At 37.6% G+C, this 16,629-nt stretch overlaps 1 protein-coding gene across 7 annotated transcripts in view; it reads left to right on the top strand.

Moving 5' to 3' along the window:
* The window catches only part of DYRK1A (dual specificity tyrosine phosphorylation regulated kinase 1A), a 139,975-nt gene that overhangs the window by 82,349 nt on the left and 40,997 nt on the right, over positions 1 to 16,629 (top strand). For all 7 annotated transcript variants that reach the window (XM_019730317.3, XM_019730315.3, XM_074325423.2 and 4 more), the window contains one exon: positions 14,739 to 14,935. In XM_019730317.3, the coding sequence (XP_019585876.2) occupies positions 14,739 to 14,935 (197 nt within the window). The remainder of the gene's footprint in view (positions 1 to 14,738; positions 14,936 to 16,629) is intronic.

The following is a 16,629-nucleotide window of genomic DNA, read 5'->3' as shown; positions in this document are numbered from 1 at the left end:
CTTGTTCCTCAGGACATTTTCATGAGCTTTTCTCAAAGTTCATGGGCACTAGACAGTTGGCGTTTGCTTTTCTTTTTAAAGGCTGGTTTGTAAAATTTGATGTGAGGTTTACTCATTTTTCTTAGACTTCTTTTTAAATTCCCCTCTCTTGTGGCTACAGCCACGTATTTACCTGTTTTCACCTTAATTAGAGCCGGTTGTATTTGGGAAGGGAAGTTTTCAAGCAAGGTGCTGTTTCCTAGCCCCGGTCTCTTTCTAGTTCATTTTATCTTCTTCCGTCCTTTGTAGGGATTCTACACCTCATCTTTTAGGAGGCGTTTCTCTTGTCTCTTTTGCACTTCCTCACGCCTTCTGTCTTTGAGGCCCGGCTGAGAGGGGTGAAGAGAGTAGACTGAGAGCCTGGTTTGAGTTAGCACTTACCAGCCGTGGGGACCTATGAACGAACGTAGGGCCACTACACGTAGGACCACTGTGGAGCCTGTGTGAAATGTAACAAGTGCTGTCATCATGCCGCCTAATTCACAGCTCTTTCGTGGGTGTACGCGTAGATAAGGACAGACTGGAACAATGTCTGGCGTGGAATAAGAGTTCAGCGACTGTTGTTACTGATTTTTATTTTTATTATTATTTTTTTAATTGTGAAAAACTACTCACAGAATATTCTGGTAATGGTCATAGATGTCTGCTTTATCCATACTATTATTATTGAGGGTACTCTGGTTTGGAAAAATTTGCTTGTTTGAGAAGTAAAAATGAAATCTCCTTGTTTTTATTTATTGACTTTTTTTCTTTTTCAGTTCTGGTGAATTTGAATGTTTTCCCATATACTTAGTGTTGGTTCGTGAGAATTACATCTTTTGCCTGATGTTTTTCCAGGGGTGTGGGGGAGATCATACTGTTTTTAATTGTATCATTAGAGATTAAGGATATTATATAAAACATTTTCCAGACTGTTTTCATTTGGTGTAGAACTCAGATGCAAATTTTAACCACTTTTGCACAATAGATATGGAAGAAGGAAAACTAATTATGAGATCTGAAATTATGTGTTTATTTGCTACATAAATATTCTTTTAATGAAGGGTTACTGTTTTTATATTATTAAATTTTATAACCTCTCTTAAACAGTTAACAATTTGCTTAATGTGTAACTTTTAAAGTGTCTGCTCAGATGAATATCTTGCCTTTTGGGCATTTTGTAATGGAAAATCCCCATAAATATACAGTGTTTTAATTGGAATCACAAAGCCAAATGATTGCCTCATTGGATAATTTTAAGTATTATGCTGCAATTCAATATAGGTACCCAAGTACTTAACTAGATTTAAAAATATCTTGTGTGTTTAACAGCTGTCTAGCTAGAACTAAAAAAGAATGAGGAGTATGTGTATGGTTTTCTTCTATTCTGCCTGGGATAAAGGGAAAAGGGTTTTACAAATGATCGTGTTCTTTTCCTCAGCTGCTGCTGTTGTGCCTGCTTTGGGAGAAAGCAGAGGTAAAGCTCAGGGAAGGTTTAGGGCAGAAATCTTAACGTGCCTGAAATGAGTAGCATCTTCGGATGCCTCTTTCAATGAATAGTTGTGGCATAGTTGAAGGTGACATTTCTGCCTGTGTTGTATTCCTGACTGTCTCTTTCTGGGTCCGGATCCATCTCTCCTCAAGGGGAAGGCAGCTAAGGAGGCAGTGGTCAGCTTTTTAATGGCTTCATAATATTTCAGCTTTTAGATGTGTTATAACACGTCATTTATCTCCTTTTTGTACTCTGCGGTTTCTGGAAGTTCAACGTTAGTGTGTCTGTCTAGGCTCTGGCAAAGTTATGGTCAAGAGATCTGGAGCCAAATCCTGGAAGAGGGTCAGGGAGGGAGCATTTTTGGGTAATTCAAGTTTTCTATATATGTACATATACGTGTGTGTGTATCTATATATATAATTTAAAAAAATTTTAGTAAATAGCACTTTACTGTGTTTTCGTGTAGATTTTTTAAAAAAGGAACCATGTTAGAACCTAACCACCATTTATTATATTAAAATGTGTTTTCTGAGCTCTAAACAGAGACTTTGGAGCACACACCTCCTTTCCTCTGGCAACGATTTGTGTAACATTTTGGATCTGGCATTTGACAAGGGAAGAAATACTGTGGATTTATGTGACTGGGCAAGATGATGACTCATCTCATTTCATGTATGAGGAAACTGACTTGCTTGTCGGCAGGCTGCCTTCATGCTGGTGCTGGGCCTGGGAGAGGATCTGAAATCCTAGTGCAGTGGATTTCTATAGAGCAAGCCCAACTTTCCAAATGGGTTCCTCTTTTTACCTTTTTGTAAATAAAAAGGCTAACTTTGCATGTTACAGAGGAATCTAAGATGCGAATGCAGGGCCCAGGTCCACAGGGCTTTCTGAAGGTGAGGTGAGTATGAGCAGCTTGAGACCTAGTTTTCCTATCGAGAATGTTCCAGGGCTGTCCCCTAACTGTCCCACAGATAACTCTAACCTTGGAGGAAGTGAATTAAAACCCCATCTTCTGACTCACAGGAAGTGGCATTCATTGAATGCACTTGTGTTACTGCCCGTTAGGTTGGACCTTACCTGTTTCATGTGCTGTTGACTACTACTAGTTCTATCTTAGGTGATTGCATTTGCTAAACCATAAACAAGGATACGTCATCTGACAGGTACTAATATGAGGGACAGCTTTGAAATCAAGACTGTCTGATAGCCTTGAATCTCAGGATCTGGCTTACTACCTAATGTGAGTAATAATTTCTTAGTTTGAAAGAATTAGTTTCTTGATTGTAACCAATATAATGTTAGTTGAAAGACTCACATCATTTTTATAAAACTTTTGAAATCTTTGTGTTTATGAAAGTTAAACTTACTGAAGACGAGAAGACTGAAATGAAAGTGGGAATCCTTCAGTTCAGTCTGAGGTTAGCATTTGCACAGGGAGTCTAGTCAGGACCCCAATTATTCGCCCATTTTCCTTAGTATTAATCTGGACGCTTGAGAGAGCAACCATCACTGTTCTGTGTAGATCTTACAGATTCTTAGGAATACTTTTATTCTCACAGTGATAGTAGGTTTTTTCTATTTTAGGGACTTGGTCTCAGTTTAGCCTGATTAGTTACCTTTTGAATAAATAATGTTATTCTAATACTCTGCTTGAAAAAAATTATGTAACTGAGGTCCTATGTTTATATGCAGCGTTCTTCTTTTGTATGAAGATACTGATGTTGTCTGAGAGGCTGCTTCAGCAGCTGTTGTGCTTTGTGCTCTTCCCTGTGCTGTTACGTAGGTGCTGCTAGCCCACAAAGCAGCCTTTTCTGCCCGGCTGCAGGACTGTCGGATAAAACAGCACTGACAATTAAACATCTACCGTGGACGAATTTGCTTCTTGTTCCCCCAGAGGACTGGGGTGGGTTGGGGTGAGTGGGTTAGAGAACATATAAATTTAAAACAATTATAAGCCAACATGCAACTACAATCATGAAGATAAACTTTTTTATTGTATTTGCCTCAGACTTATTTTCCTCATAAGCATATTTGTAAGCATTTTATACAAGTAACTATTATTTCAGTTGCTGTGTTAAATGTGTTCCTTTCTTTAGCATATAATTTTCCAGTAAGGTATTAGTTTTCAGTTTTTCAAGTTTTGTCACCATCATTTAAAAACTGCTGTCAGTTAATCAGACCTAAAATTCATCAGCTTGTAAATTTAATTTATTGCGACATATTAATAATCTTCCATTTTGTATTGGCATTTCTAAATCTCCTAATGGCAGGTTCCCTTTACAAATGGTAGATTCACATTTATTTATGTTTGTACATAAATGTCTGTGCTCTTTATATACCATTCATTCAGTCAGGCCGAAATTCCTGAGGGAGCTTCTGCTGTGGGTTCAGCCCTGTTCTAAGTCCTGGGGATTCAGGAGTGGACGAAGCTGGAGGAGGGCGGTCCATCCGTTCTGGTGGTGTGGCATGTGCGTTTCAGTCGCTAGCGGTAGACTGGGCTTCTAACTAGCTACTAACTAGCTCCCAGCCCATTAGAGAAGCACTGATCTGCATTTTCTTCGAGTGCTTGGACCTGATCTTTTAAAAGGTTTAATCTCACCTCTAAACTTTCTCTGGAAGCATTGTGTATCTTTGTTTCCTTGTCTTTTGTTTCAAGCTCCCCCACCCCAACCCCTTCCTAGAAATGAAGGGCTCAAAGGCTGCTTGACACCTTGTTTCCTCCTACAGGGGGAACGTTTTTATTGAAATGGGGTTGTTACAGATTAAACATTTTTATGTTATGGATACTATAAAAATAGATCTTTCTTTTTCCACTTGGAAATTTCATGACTACTGACAACCCATTTATTTTCAGTTTTTAAAAAATATTTTGTAATTTTAGCATATTGAGGAAAATATAAATTTACTGATATTACATGTTATATATACTATGTGCAGTGATAATTTGTGGAATCTAACAGCTATATCTTGGGTGACTATTTTAATCTTTCTTGTGTTCCAGATGCTATGACTAAAAATAAGTTGTTGACGTCTTATTTCAGCTGTAAGAATTTGGTTTGTCTTTTGTAATTGAAAGTGTTAAGAACCCGTTCACAATGGGGTTAAGTAAGATTTTCTGTAATCTAGTTGTTGAGGATAGTACAGTATCTCAAAAATAATACGTGCTTATTAAATGCAGAGTGAATAAAATGTATGCATATGTTCACTAGTCCCAAAGTATCAGGACTATTCTTGCTAGTTCTTAAATACAGTTATTATTCCACTTTGTCTCTTCCAGTGGCTCATTATCTACCTATCTTATCTGTCCATCTGTCCATCCATCCATCCATCCATCCCATCTTGGTTGCTTGAGGGCTACCACATGCACCTGTTAAGTTGTAGTGTCGTGTACTTTTATTTTACCTCTCCTGTCCTTAGTGCTGTGATTGTCATACGTTTTACTTTTATATGTTATAAACTCCACAATACATTGTAATTTTTGCTTAAAACAATTAGCTATATTTAAAAAATACTCAAGACAAATGTCTTTACTATTAATCCACATATTTACCATTTCTGGTGGTCTTTATCCCTTTATGTAGATCTCACTTTCTGTCTGGAATCATTTTCCTCCTGTTAACTGTAAACATTTTTTGAGTGTAAGTATGCTGTTGACAAATTTTTTCACTTTCATTTGTCTTAAAAAGTGTTTTGCCTTCATTTTTGAAGGATGTTTTCATTGGTGATAGAATGATAGTTTAAAGGTCCTTTTCTTCTATCATTTTAAAGATGTTGCCGTAACTTTTTCCTGGAGTAAATGGTTTCTGATGAGAGGTCAGTGGCTCTCCTGTATGTTAATAAGTATTCCCCGCCCTCGCTGCTTTTACAGTTTTTTTCTTCACTGTTGGTCTTCAGCAGTTTGATTGAGTGCCTCAGTGTGTGTGTGTGTGTGTGTGTGTGTGTGTTTGTGTGTGTTGCTTGGGGTTCATTGAGTTTGAATCCGTGGGTTGATACTTCTCATTGAATTTGGAAAACTTTCGACTATTATTTCTTCATAACTCTTCCTGTTCCACTTTCTCCCTCAAACAAGAATATTAGCTTGATTTCTTTCGTAGGTTTTGGATGCTTTGTTTATATTTTTTCCCATTGTATCCTGTACTTGTTTTCAGCTTGGTTAATTTATATTGCTTTGTTTTCATACTCACTGATCATCTGTAGTATCTAATCTGCTCTTAGGTCCACTCACTGAATTATTTTAGTTCAGTGTTTCATTTCTAGAATGTCTACTTGGTTTCTGTTCATAGTTTCCGTTTATAATGATTTGCTTATTTTGTGCATATCTTCCTTTACATTAAAACATTTTTAATACCTAATTTTTGTCCACTAATTTCATTATTTCTGTTATTTCTGGGTCTGTAGATGGATTGTTTTCTCCGAATACAGGCCCCACTTTCCTGCTTCTTAGTTTACCTGGTGGTGTTTGACTGTATGTGGACATTCATAATGCTGGGTTGCTAAGCTCTGGCTTTTTGTTGTCCTGCTTTAGAAAGTGTTGAATTTTGTCCTTGCAGGCTGTTGACTTGTGGATACCTTGATCCTTTGAGCTTTGTTTCAGTCTGTTAGGACAGATAGAAGGCAGCCTTTGCCACGGGGCCATTTTGGCCCTCCTGCTGAAGCACTGATTTCCTGGGGTCTCTGTTGAATGTCTGTGGTGTTAGTCAGTTTCCCACCCTAGCTGATTGGGACACTTCCTGTCCTGGTAGTCCTTCAGCTCACAGCTCCCCGGCCTCATGGACCTTCTCCTGGCTCTTGTGCAGCTTCGTGTTTGGCCAAAGAGTCGGGATCCCTAGGCATAGATGGAGCTCCTCCTCTGCAGAGCTCCCTGCGGTCTGCTGCCTGCCCCACAAATGCCAGCCAGCTCAGCAGCCTTCAGCTCTCATCGCCGTCTCCTCCACTCCGCGGACGGCACCACTGGGCTCTATTTGGGCTCCCCCTCCCTACGCTGTGCTCCAGAAGTTGTCTCCAGATTGGAAGGGAAGGTGATTGCGGGGCTCACCAAGCTTCCCCCCTTTTCTCAGTGATCACAGTTCTGCACTGCCTGTTGTCCACTGTCTGAAAACAGTTATTTCATGTATTTTGACCAGTTTTATAGCACTTTATATGAGGTAGTTTGGTACTGGGTACTCTAAAATGGTCAGAAGTGGAAGTCTGGTTATAGGCTTTTAAAGATATGTTTTTATCCTTACCCCCTAGTTTTTCTGAACAGTTTAATACACAGATTTAATTAATGTTTCAGACTGGAAAAACTTGAGCATTTATTTAGGTTTTATATGAGCCATTTCATCATATTTCTATAGTTGAAGATGCTGTTTCGGTTAAAGAGTGAGTGTGTGCGCGGATTCACATTCTGTAGTGACATGAATTGGCCACTAACTCAAGGGTAAGAAATCAGTTCATTTGTCTTTATCATTAGACAATTTAGAGTTTCACTTTATATACTATTTAACACCTGTGGAGCCAGGTATGTGCTGTGTGCTTGGGATATAAAATGAGGAAGAGAATTCAATTGACAAGCAGTAGCTCTAGCCTGTGCCATGATTAGATTGTTCTGTGTTTCTGACTCATGAGCCTCCATTTTACAAATACTTCTTTCATCCGTACCCCCTTCAGCTCCCTCTCCCTCCCTTTCTCAGCCATTTCTTCACATTCTAAATATACAGATGGATTCAGTTCATTCTTTCATTGAACAAATATTTTTTGAATGCAGGCCGTGTGCCAGACCCTGTTCTTGATACTAATGATACTGCGATGAGCAAAACTTACTCCTGGACTGAAATCAGTTATCCCTTAATTGTGTACCTTTATTTCCAGCCATAATTAACAGTGCAGTTGGCAGTTTTTGAACATTGTTTTTCTCTGTCATGATGGGTATGTCTTATGGCTAGGGGCCTTGAGGTTTCTTCCCATTTACCTCGCTTGCCCTTCCCTCATTTCTTAGGGAATTCTCTCTCAGAAGCTTGACCTCAGAAGAATTTCCACATTTGGATGCTATCGTTTTAATTAACTTGAATTACTTTTATTCTTTAATATCGTTCTTTCTCTTTAAAATCTAATGTGGATTAATACTGTCACAAGGAACATATTAATAACAAAAAGAAACTCGAGTTAGCTATAAGTGGCTACATGTGGGTCTTCACCAGAGACAAATGGCAGTTATTTTTCACTCAGGGTCTTCTCCAGGCTTCTGTTTGATATTTCCTGCACATTTTTACCAGTACTTTCATGGTCTTAACATCCCCCATTCTCTGGGATCTGTTCATGAAATGTTTCTCTGTGGAATCAGTGTTAATCATCTGTACTAGTGTTATAATGTCTAGTTATTATAGATTCTTGCTAGAACATTGTAACTTGAATGGAGTGAGAAAGCTACTTCATCCCCCCCCCCTTTTTTAGTAAACTTTATTTACCAATGAAGTTTTTCTGTAACTTTAAAAAAGTTACAGAAATGTGCTCATGGTAAAAAAGATCTGTGTAGTTCAGAAGGACCCCACATATATGCTTTTCTCTAGCTTGCTTTTTATACCATTTGGCAGCAATTTAAAACACTATTTTGGAATTGAACTCCAAATAATGATTTTGAAGATCATTTTGAATTAAATATTATAAGTTCATCATTAAATTACAGTGTCTGATATTGCTACATGTATTGTGATACATTCTTGGGCTAAAATATTAGAGCCAATTTTTAATTTAGTTGAATAAGGATTATGTATAATATGGTAGATATCAGGTTAAACCATATGAAATTGCAAGTTTGTAGGCCAAAGGAGGTCTAATATCAGCAATTTCATAAAATTTAACCTAATACTTTATTATTATCATCTCTATGATGAACTGCCCCTTTTCTGATTAACATTTGAATTAAAAGGGAAGATGGAAACTTTAGAAAGAATAAAAACCATGGTGATTTGCTTAATTATGAAATCAATTTGACAAGAAATTCCCATATTAGTTTGTCTTGGAGTCTTATATTTCGAGAGGAATTCCTACTAGTGAAAAACGTAGTTAGTTATTTCTTGTTAACTCACATTCAAATTACTTACAGCAAAATTTAAAAAGAGCATCAGATTCTTTGTCACCTAGCATACCACTCTTATGCCTGGAAATGTGTGTTAATGTCTTACGCACACACCCCAAAAATCTAACTAGGAAGGCAGTCTGTTGGGGGTAGAGGAAAGCTCTATAGCACATTGTGTAGTCAGAATATAGCATAGTTTTGGATTATCTGCTACTCAACATTAGTTGGAAAATGGCTTTCTTTTATTAAGGCGAGCAATTACATTGTTTTTAGGTGCTATTCAAAGCAGCATTGGTATTATCTGGGGTCATATTAGAAATGTAGACTCTTAAGCCCTACCCTAATTCTACTGAAGCAGCATCTGTAGTTTTAACAAGATTGAAAGGTTATTTGTAAGCATATTAAGGTTTGAGAAGTGCTCTTATAGATCATGAGTGCCATTGTCACCCCACAAAACAATGCCATAGTATTCCCTCAGCAAGTGCTTGTTGAATTTAATGCACATAAATTGACTGAATCTAGATTCAGAAAATGAAGTATTTTAGGAGGATAGTTAACAGCAGTAACAATCAAGCAACAGCTAACGGTTTCTTTGTAATTCTTTTGTTACCGTGTTTCCCCGAAAATAAGACCTAGCCGGACAATCTAATGCGTCTTTTGGAGCAAAAATTAGTATACGACCCAGTATTATATTATATTACATTATATTATACCCGGTCTTATATAAGACCGGGTATGATATGATATGATATGATATATGATATGGTATATTATAAAGACCAGGTCTTATAGTAAAATAAGACTGGGTCTTACATTAATTTTTGCTCCAAAAGACGCATTAGAGCTGATTGTCCAGCTAGGAATTATTTTCGGGGAAGTACAGTACTCTCTGGTTATCACAGAATTACCCATCATTCCATTCAAATGTATCCTTGAGTCTTATTCTACCCATCTGGAAGATTTAGTGGATGTATTGTGATTGTGTGTATGTACACACATACATATACAAGTCAACAATAGTGTACATATCAAAGGAGCAATTAGATTTTGATGAGTCAAGGAGGGTATATAGTGGGTATTGTAATGTGTAAGATAACAAAAAATAATAAAATAATTTTTGTATGGGTGGGGGCTAAAAATTCAATCCAGCAGAAAGTAAGAAAGGAACATAAAACAGTTGGGATAAATAGAAGTTATTAGTGTTCATACATAAATTAAACGCAACTACATATTGTTTATAAGAGATAAACATAAAATAGAAGGAAGTGGAAAGTTGACAGTAATACATACCATGCAAAAATTAAGGGAAAGTTTGGTGTAGCCATGCTTATAGAAGACAAGGTGAAAAGCATTATGCAAGCAAAGAGGGACTGTTTACAGTGATAACAGGTTTTCTTCATCAGGAAGGTGTAACAACTAAATTTAGGTAATCCAGTAACAACTTAAATGGGAGGTTTTTAATACAAGTCTCTTGCCAACTAATAGAACAAGATGAGAGCAGAAATAGGAAATATGTAAGAGATAGGATACTTAATAAAATTGATAAACCTTTGATTAGGCTGATCACAAAGAAGAAAGAGAAAACCTCAACCAATCTTGAGGTGAAGGGGATATCAGTACAATTATACCTTCATTGATCGAAAGAAACACTTAGAAGACACTGAAGGGCTTGATGTCAGTGCATTTGAAATTTAGATAAAGTGGACATGCTATTGGAAAAATACAACATACCAAACAGCCACTCCAAGAAATACAAAATCTGAATAGTCCTATTAAAGAACTTTCAGGTGAAAAACCTACCCACAAAGAAAACTCCAGGTCCAGATGATTTCTCTAGTGATTCTACCACCAAAGGATAACCATGACCAGCCTGTACTCCAGGATGCAAAGCTGGTGCAGCGTTCAAATATCAGTTCATGTGTCTCACCAGAAAACTCAGGTCATTTCAATGGAGGCAGGAAAAACATTTACCCTGTTTCCCTGAAAATAAGACCTAATCAGCTCTAATGCGTCTTTTGGAACAAAAATTAATATAAGACCTGGTATTATATTATATATTTATTGTGTTAAATATATTATATTATTATATTATACCTGGTCTTATGGTAAAATAAGACTGGGTCTTATATTAATTTTTGCTCCAAAAGACGCATTAGAGCTGATTGTCCAGCTAGGTCTTATTTTTGGGAAAACACGGCAGTAAAATTCAGCATCCATTCGTGGGGCAAAGGATTTTTTTTTTTTTTTTTTTTTTTTTTTTTAAGCAAGCTGTAACTAGAAAGGAGCATCATTATTCTGAAAATCAGTTAAAACCCTACAGCAACCACCGTACTGGAGAAGTGCTGAAAGCTTTCTTTCTGAGGTTGGGAATAAGACAATGGTACCTGCAGCTGCTAATCATCATTTTGCTGGAAGTCCCAGCAAGTGGAATAAGGCAAGAGGAAGACTAAGGATTGGGAAGCAAAAACCAAAACTGTTCAAGTACCCAGCAGTGCTAGTAGTGCAGATAAACCCCTCATTGAAGAAAATTCTATTGGAAAGTGCTGTTCAATAGAATTGATGCACTTTCAACCAAAATCCCAACATGGGCTTAATTGGTTTTGGTGAATTTGATGAGCTAATTCTAAAACATATACAGACACGTAAAGGGCTTAGAATGCTAAAACATTCTCGAAGAACAAAATTCTCTACTAGATATTAAAACTTGTAACGGTATTCTGATTTAGACAATGTCTGGTTCTTGCATAACGAGAGAAGAAATCTAAGTAACTCTGTGTTAGGTAAAACAGAGAATCCCAAAACAGATGAAAGCACCTATGGGCATGTGATTTATGATAAAGATATAGCACTGTAGAGCAGTGGACAAAGTTTGTCTTTTTAATAATTGATTCTGGGTCAGTTGGATGTCCATTTTGGGGGGAAATGAAACTAGATTCCTGTCGTGCATATAAAAAATCAAATCCAAGAACATTGTCCATCTACACGTAGATGTGAATGATACAACCCAACTTCGAGAAGATGACATAGAATTTCTCCATGACTTTGGTATAAGGTTCTTAGACACTGCAAGTACTGATTCTGAAGCCAAAGTGGATAAGAGATTGTGTTCATCCAAAAACACCGTTGGAACGACATTGCAAATCATGTGTAACCTATAAGGGGCAAGGGGCTCATATCTAAAATATGTTTAAAAATAGAAATTGTTTAATTTTAGAAATTTGTAAGGAAAAGACGTTCTTGATAGAAAAGTGGAAAAGCAACCTGGATAGGCATTTCCTGTAAGTGGAGATCCAAATGGCTAATAAAGAAATACAAAGATGCTCCTAGTCACCAGGGCCATACAGGTTAAAATCACAGTGGACTCCCGCTACAGGCCTCCTGTAGTGACCGAGATTAGAAAGACCCAGTTCCAAGTGTGAGGGAAGCAGTGGGGGAGAGGGAATTTCCATGAACTGCTAGTGGAGAAGCAGCAGAACAGCTTCTCCGTGTGTCCCCAAGACACTTAACAAGAATCTCCCTAGTGGCAGTATTCATAATAGCTCTGAACTGGAAATCATCTAAACGTCAATCAAAAGAATAGATAAACAAGCCATCAGATGTTCGTGTAATGAGATGCTATGACAATAATGACTGAACTACAGCTTGTGAGCTTATTGTGAGCTTAGCATGACGTGAACAGATCCATTTATGTAAAGATAAAACTAATCCGGTTTTGGAGGTTAAGGTCGTAGTAACCTGGGGAAGAGGGAATTAGGTATTGATTGGGAAGGGTCACAGCAGTGGGGCGGTTTCTGGGAAGATGGCTTTTTTTCTCTCTTGGCAATTGTTTAAGTCATAAAATGATTTTTGCACTTTTTTCTATAACAGTAAATAAGTTTAAACATGGTATATAATAATGGCATCAATAACAGAAACAAGTAGTATTTTAAAATGTGCGTTGGATGTACCAGGTTCCATTCTGTTTATCTACTTGTGGTGTCTCATTTCAGTTTCATAAGAAGCCCAAGGGACTAGCCTTAGTGTCCTAATATCTCTGCTTCACAGATGGGCTAGCGAAGGCCCAGAGTGGTTAAGTAATTTGCCATTCGGGGCCTCAGTCTTTTTACTGTTTACTTACAAGAGCTGCTTACATTTCCTCCCAGTTTTTTTGTGTTTTTAACATGCAGATTTAAAACCTCCTTTTCCCCCATTATTTGACATTTAGGATTCCAATTTTTTGCTGTTACAGACAATATCAAGATAAACACTCTTACTTAACTATCTTTGTGCACGTCATCTATTATTTCCTTAGGGTAAATTCCTAGGTTCCCCCCCCCCTCCAACCCAACAGAATTGCTCCACATAATTGAGTTGACTTTTTCTTAATAGTGAGTAGTGAAATGTTCAGAAAAGTTACCTCATCGGTCATTGTAGGAACATTGTCACTGTACGTATTTGGCAGACAGTTATTAACCGTGTTCTGTGAGTCAGCTTAGGGCCACGTGCTGTAGTGGAGGGAGGTAGAAGCTAAGGTCTGAAAAGCAGTGCTAAGGCAGGTGCTATTCTAGGTGAGGAGGGTGGAGGACGTGAGATTTGCATCTGGGAAAGGTCACTCTGGCCATCTGATTGAAGAAATGCACAGTTGTTTGCAGATGGGCAGAGTAAAGACAAAAAGAATGATTAGGAATCTAGTTCAGTCATCGAAGTGAGGCATGGGGTAATGGAGCTGAACGGAAGAGGTTGTATTGGGGCGCTTGCTCTACAGGACGTGGAATCGTGGAATGGAAGACTGGGCAACTCTTCGCATGTGGTGGGTGGTGTGTGGAGGAAAAGAACTCTGCACGTCTCTCAGAGCTTTGATTCTGGGGGACTGGGGTAGAAAGAAGAGGAACTTAAATTTGAGGGGACCTGAGCTTTGTTTTCTTCTGTTTGTGGAGTCTGTGCAGCATGCAGGTGGAGACTGCTTCACCAGCGTGGGTACTGTGCCCGTCGTCCTGTCCTTCCAGCACAGCACAGGACCTGCAGCCGACACTGAACCGTTTATTAATTGTCTGAGCTGTTCTGAGTATTGTGCATGTATTAAAACACTTTACCTCCACCACAGCCTTGTGAATTGTGAAGTAGGTCCTATCATTATCAGGAAATGAGGTGTGTAGGGCCACACAGCTCGGAAGTGTGGAGCTGAAATTTCAGACTGCGGCAGCTTGGCTGGGAATCCGTGCTTGTCACTGTTGGGCCAATGTCTCAGAAAAAGGAGATCTTAGAAAAAGTACCCTGGCGCTGAACAGTACGTCCTGTGTGGTGGAGTTGGGGGCTTGTTGAGGAAGACAGGCGGTGTTCTGGGTCTAGTTTGTTGACTTGGGTTTTACGCTTTGCCTTTCGGCTTTAGTCACTGCAAATTTGGTTGAATATAAGAAGGGGTTTTTTTTGTTTTTCTTTTTAATTTCTTTAAGGAAGAATCAACTTTTATTACTTGGCTGCCAAATACTTTTATGGACCAAAGTGTTTATTTTCCATTTCTACCATGAAAATCATGACCATGGATGGGCCCAGACTACCCGTGGGATAATTATTGACCATTCCTGTAGTGAGCTTGCCAGGTCTAGGTTCTCTTAGGACGGTGTTGCAAGAGTCCAGAGTAATCAGCATTCTGTGACTAGGTTTTCCTGTATTGTATACTCAGCCTTTACTTTCCTGCAACAGTGGTGAGCACCATTAGGATAAATCTTTCACCTGCTTTGGGGATGCTGGGCATATTGATTGCCATACACCTGGCAGGTGCAGAGGAGAATCTCAGCATGTTCCACTGAGTTGGTTTCTAAGGAGCTGATCCATCGGAGAGGCCCTTCATAAGAATTTAGAGATTATCTATATAATTTATGGTTCTCAACTGATGAAAATCCTATATGTGAAAATAAGTATTAAAGGTTATTCCTATTGCTTTACAAAAAATTTACTTATACTTCCTCTTAATAGAGATTTATAGATATTCATTTTAACCACTATATTTTATACCATTTTACATGCAATTGTTGTGTTGTATGTATACCTGCTTGTAGTTTTAGAGGTCTTGGTCTTTAATATTATTGAACATTCTAAAGTCCTTCTATAAAGAACTATCAGACATGTCAAAAGATACAGACGTTAGGCTGTGAATACCTCCTTTTAACCTCCCTTGTTGTCTTCTCGTAGGAGGAGAGACTTCAGCATGCAAACCTTCATCTGTTCGGCTTGCACCGTCATTTTCATTCCATGCTGCTGGCCTTCAGATGGCTGGACAGATGCCCCATTCACATCAGTACAGTGACCGTCGCCAGCCAAACATAAGTGACCAGCAGGTTTCTGCCTTATCTTATTCTGACCAGATTCAGCAACCTCTAACTAACCAGGTAAATTCACAGTGTATCCGAAATGTTTTGTTGGAATGGTAGTTTATTCCTTAAAATGGCTGAGTGGTAAATAGACAAAATGCTATAATGGTTTTCAGTTTTACATGTCACAAGGAATTCTGGATTGACAAAATACGGTGTTCAAAAGTTTGCATTTGAAAGTTTGTTTTTTCTATTTTCTATGTATTTCACTTAAAAAACATTCATAATCACATCTCATTCTCTGATAGGGAGGGGAACAGTTATTTCTAAAGAATAGCAGTTAAAGAAACTGAAAGCTTATTTTTATGGAAAGGTGGTTAAAGTAGAAAAAAATGTAAGTTATAGGAAAACAAGATTCCATTATAGCAAACTTACAGAGCTGATTTTGTGCTTTTATAAACTACTTTAGTACATGTTTATAACAATAAATACAAAACTCCTTAAAATTGAAAGAAATGTAATGTAAATTAACTATGTTGTTCATTCTAATATTTAGACTAGAGATTCAGCAGTTTTCCATAAAATAGACAGTGGAAAGAGAATAAATGCTGAAATTTCTTGGTACACATACATATATCCATGGATATGTGTGTACATGTGTATTATTAATATCTTCCTGAATTATGTGTACCCACTATGTTAGTTTTTGGTTTGCGGACAATTTTGTTTTACTACCTAGAATGTGGTAAAGTTTCTTTCCCCACTAGAGTTGAGTGTATGATGAGTGACGAAAATGGCTGTTTTTCCATGTACTTGGGAATTTGGTCTAATATACCAAGTGGTGATCAAAAACTTGGAAAATTTCAAAGTATTTCTTATACTGTATTATTTGAAGGAAATGTGTTTTCTCTAATTCAATAACATGGTTATAATGAGCAATTGGCTACAGTTCAGTAATACTGTTAGGGGGTACCCTTGTATGTATTATAATAAGGTCTTGTCAGTAAAGTTTGAGCTAGCTTTATTTATAAAATGTGTATAGCCTGTGAATAACATTCAGTTAAGCAGTAAGATGAATTATGGCAGGACTTAAGAATTTATTTTATGCAGTAAAATGAGAAGTTACATATTTGAGAATTGGAGCAGTTGGTCAGAATGTTCAAGTTTGGAAAGTGTTTAATTGTGTACCAGAAGCAAATTCGCTGGACGTCCAAAAAGTAGTAATAGCACAGTGATTTGTTTGCATTGCACTTTCAAGAAACAAAGTATGTTAGGATTCATTTTCCTGTTTGTTCAAAAGCAGCCTATCAGGCAGGATTCCTGTTTTTGTCTGTTTCACAGCTGATGGGACTGAGCTCCTATTTGTGACTTCGCTAAATGTGGAAGCAATGGGCTCTGGGGTCCAGCCAGGCTTCTTTCTTCTTAGTAACAGGCCTCTTTCAGCTCTAACACCGGCATCTGCACAGGGCTAGAAAAACTCCAGTCCTTTAAGTTACTTTTATAGTTATTATAGTAGGTTATTTAGCAAAGTATCTATTTTTAGGTACAACTAACATCTTATTTATGGATTTTTAAAAATAAGAGATAATTCACTTAGTATTTTCATTTTAAGCTGTAAATATTTTTCAAGATTCATATGATGTAAAAGGCTGTCTTTTCAGTATAATATTCATATTCAGTATTTATAATATAAAATAATACTCAAATACTTCTGTCAAACCACAGAAATTTCTGAACCTACTAAGGTGGTCAGATTAGAAGAGATCTTTCTA

The sequence above is a fragment of the Rhinolophus sinicus genome, chromosome 17 (assembly GCF_057876585.1).
Source record: "Rhinolophus sinicus isolate RSI-liver-muscle chromosome 17, RSI-T2T, whole genome shotgun sequence".
Lineage (NCBI taxonomy): Eukaryota > Metazoa > Chordata > Mammalia > Chiroptera > Rhinolophidae > Rhinolophus > Rhinolophus sinicus.
Note: the sequence above shows the minus strand (reverse complement) of the source record. Positions and strands in the feature narration are given on the sequence as shown.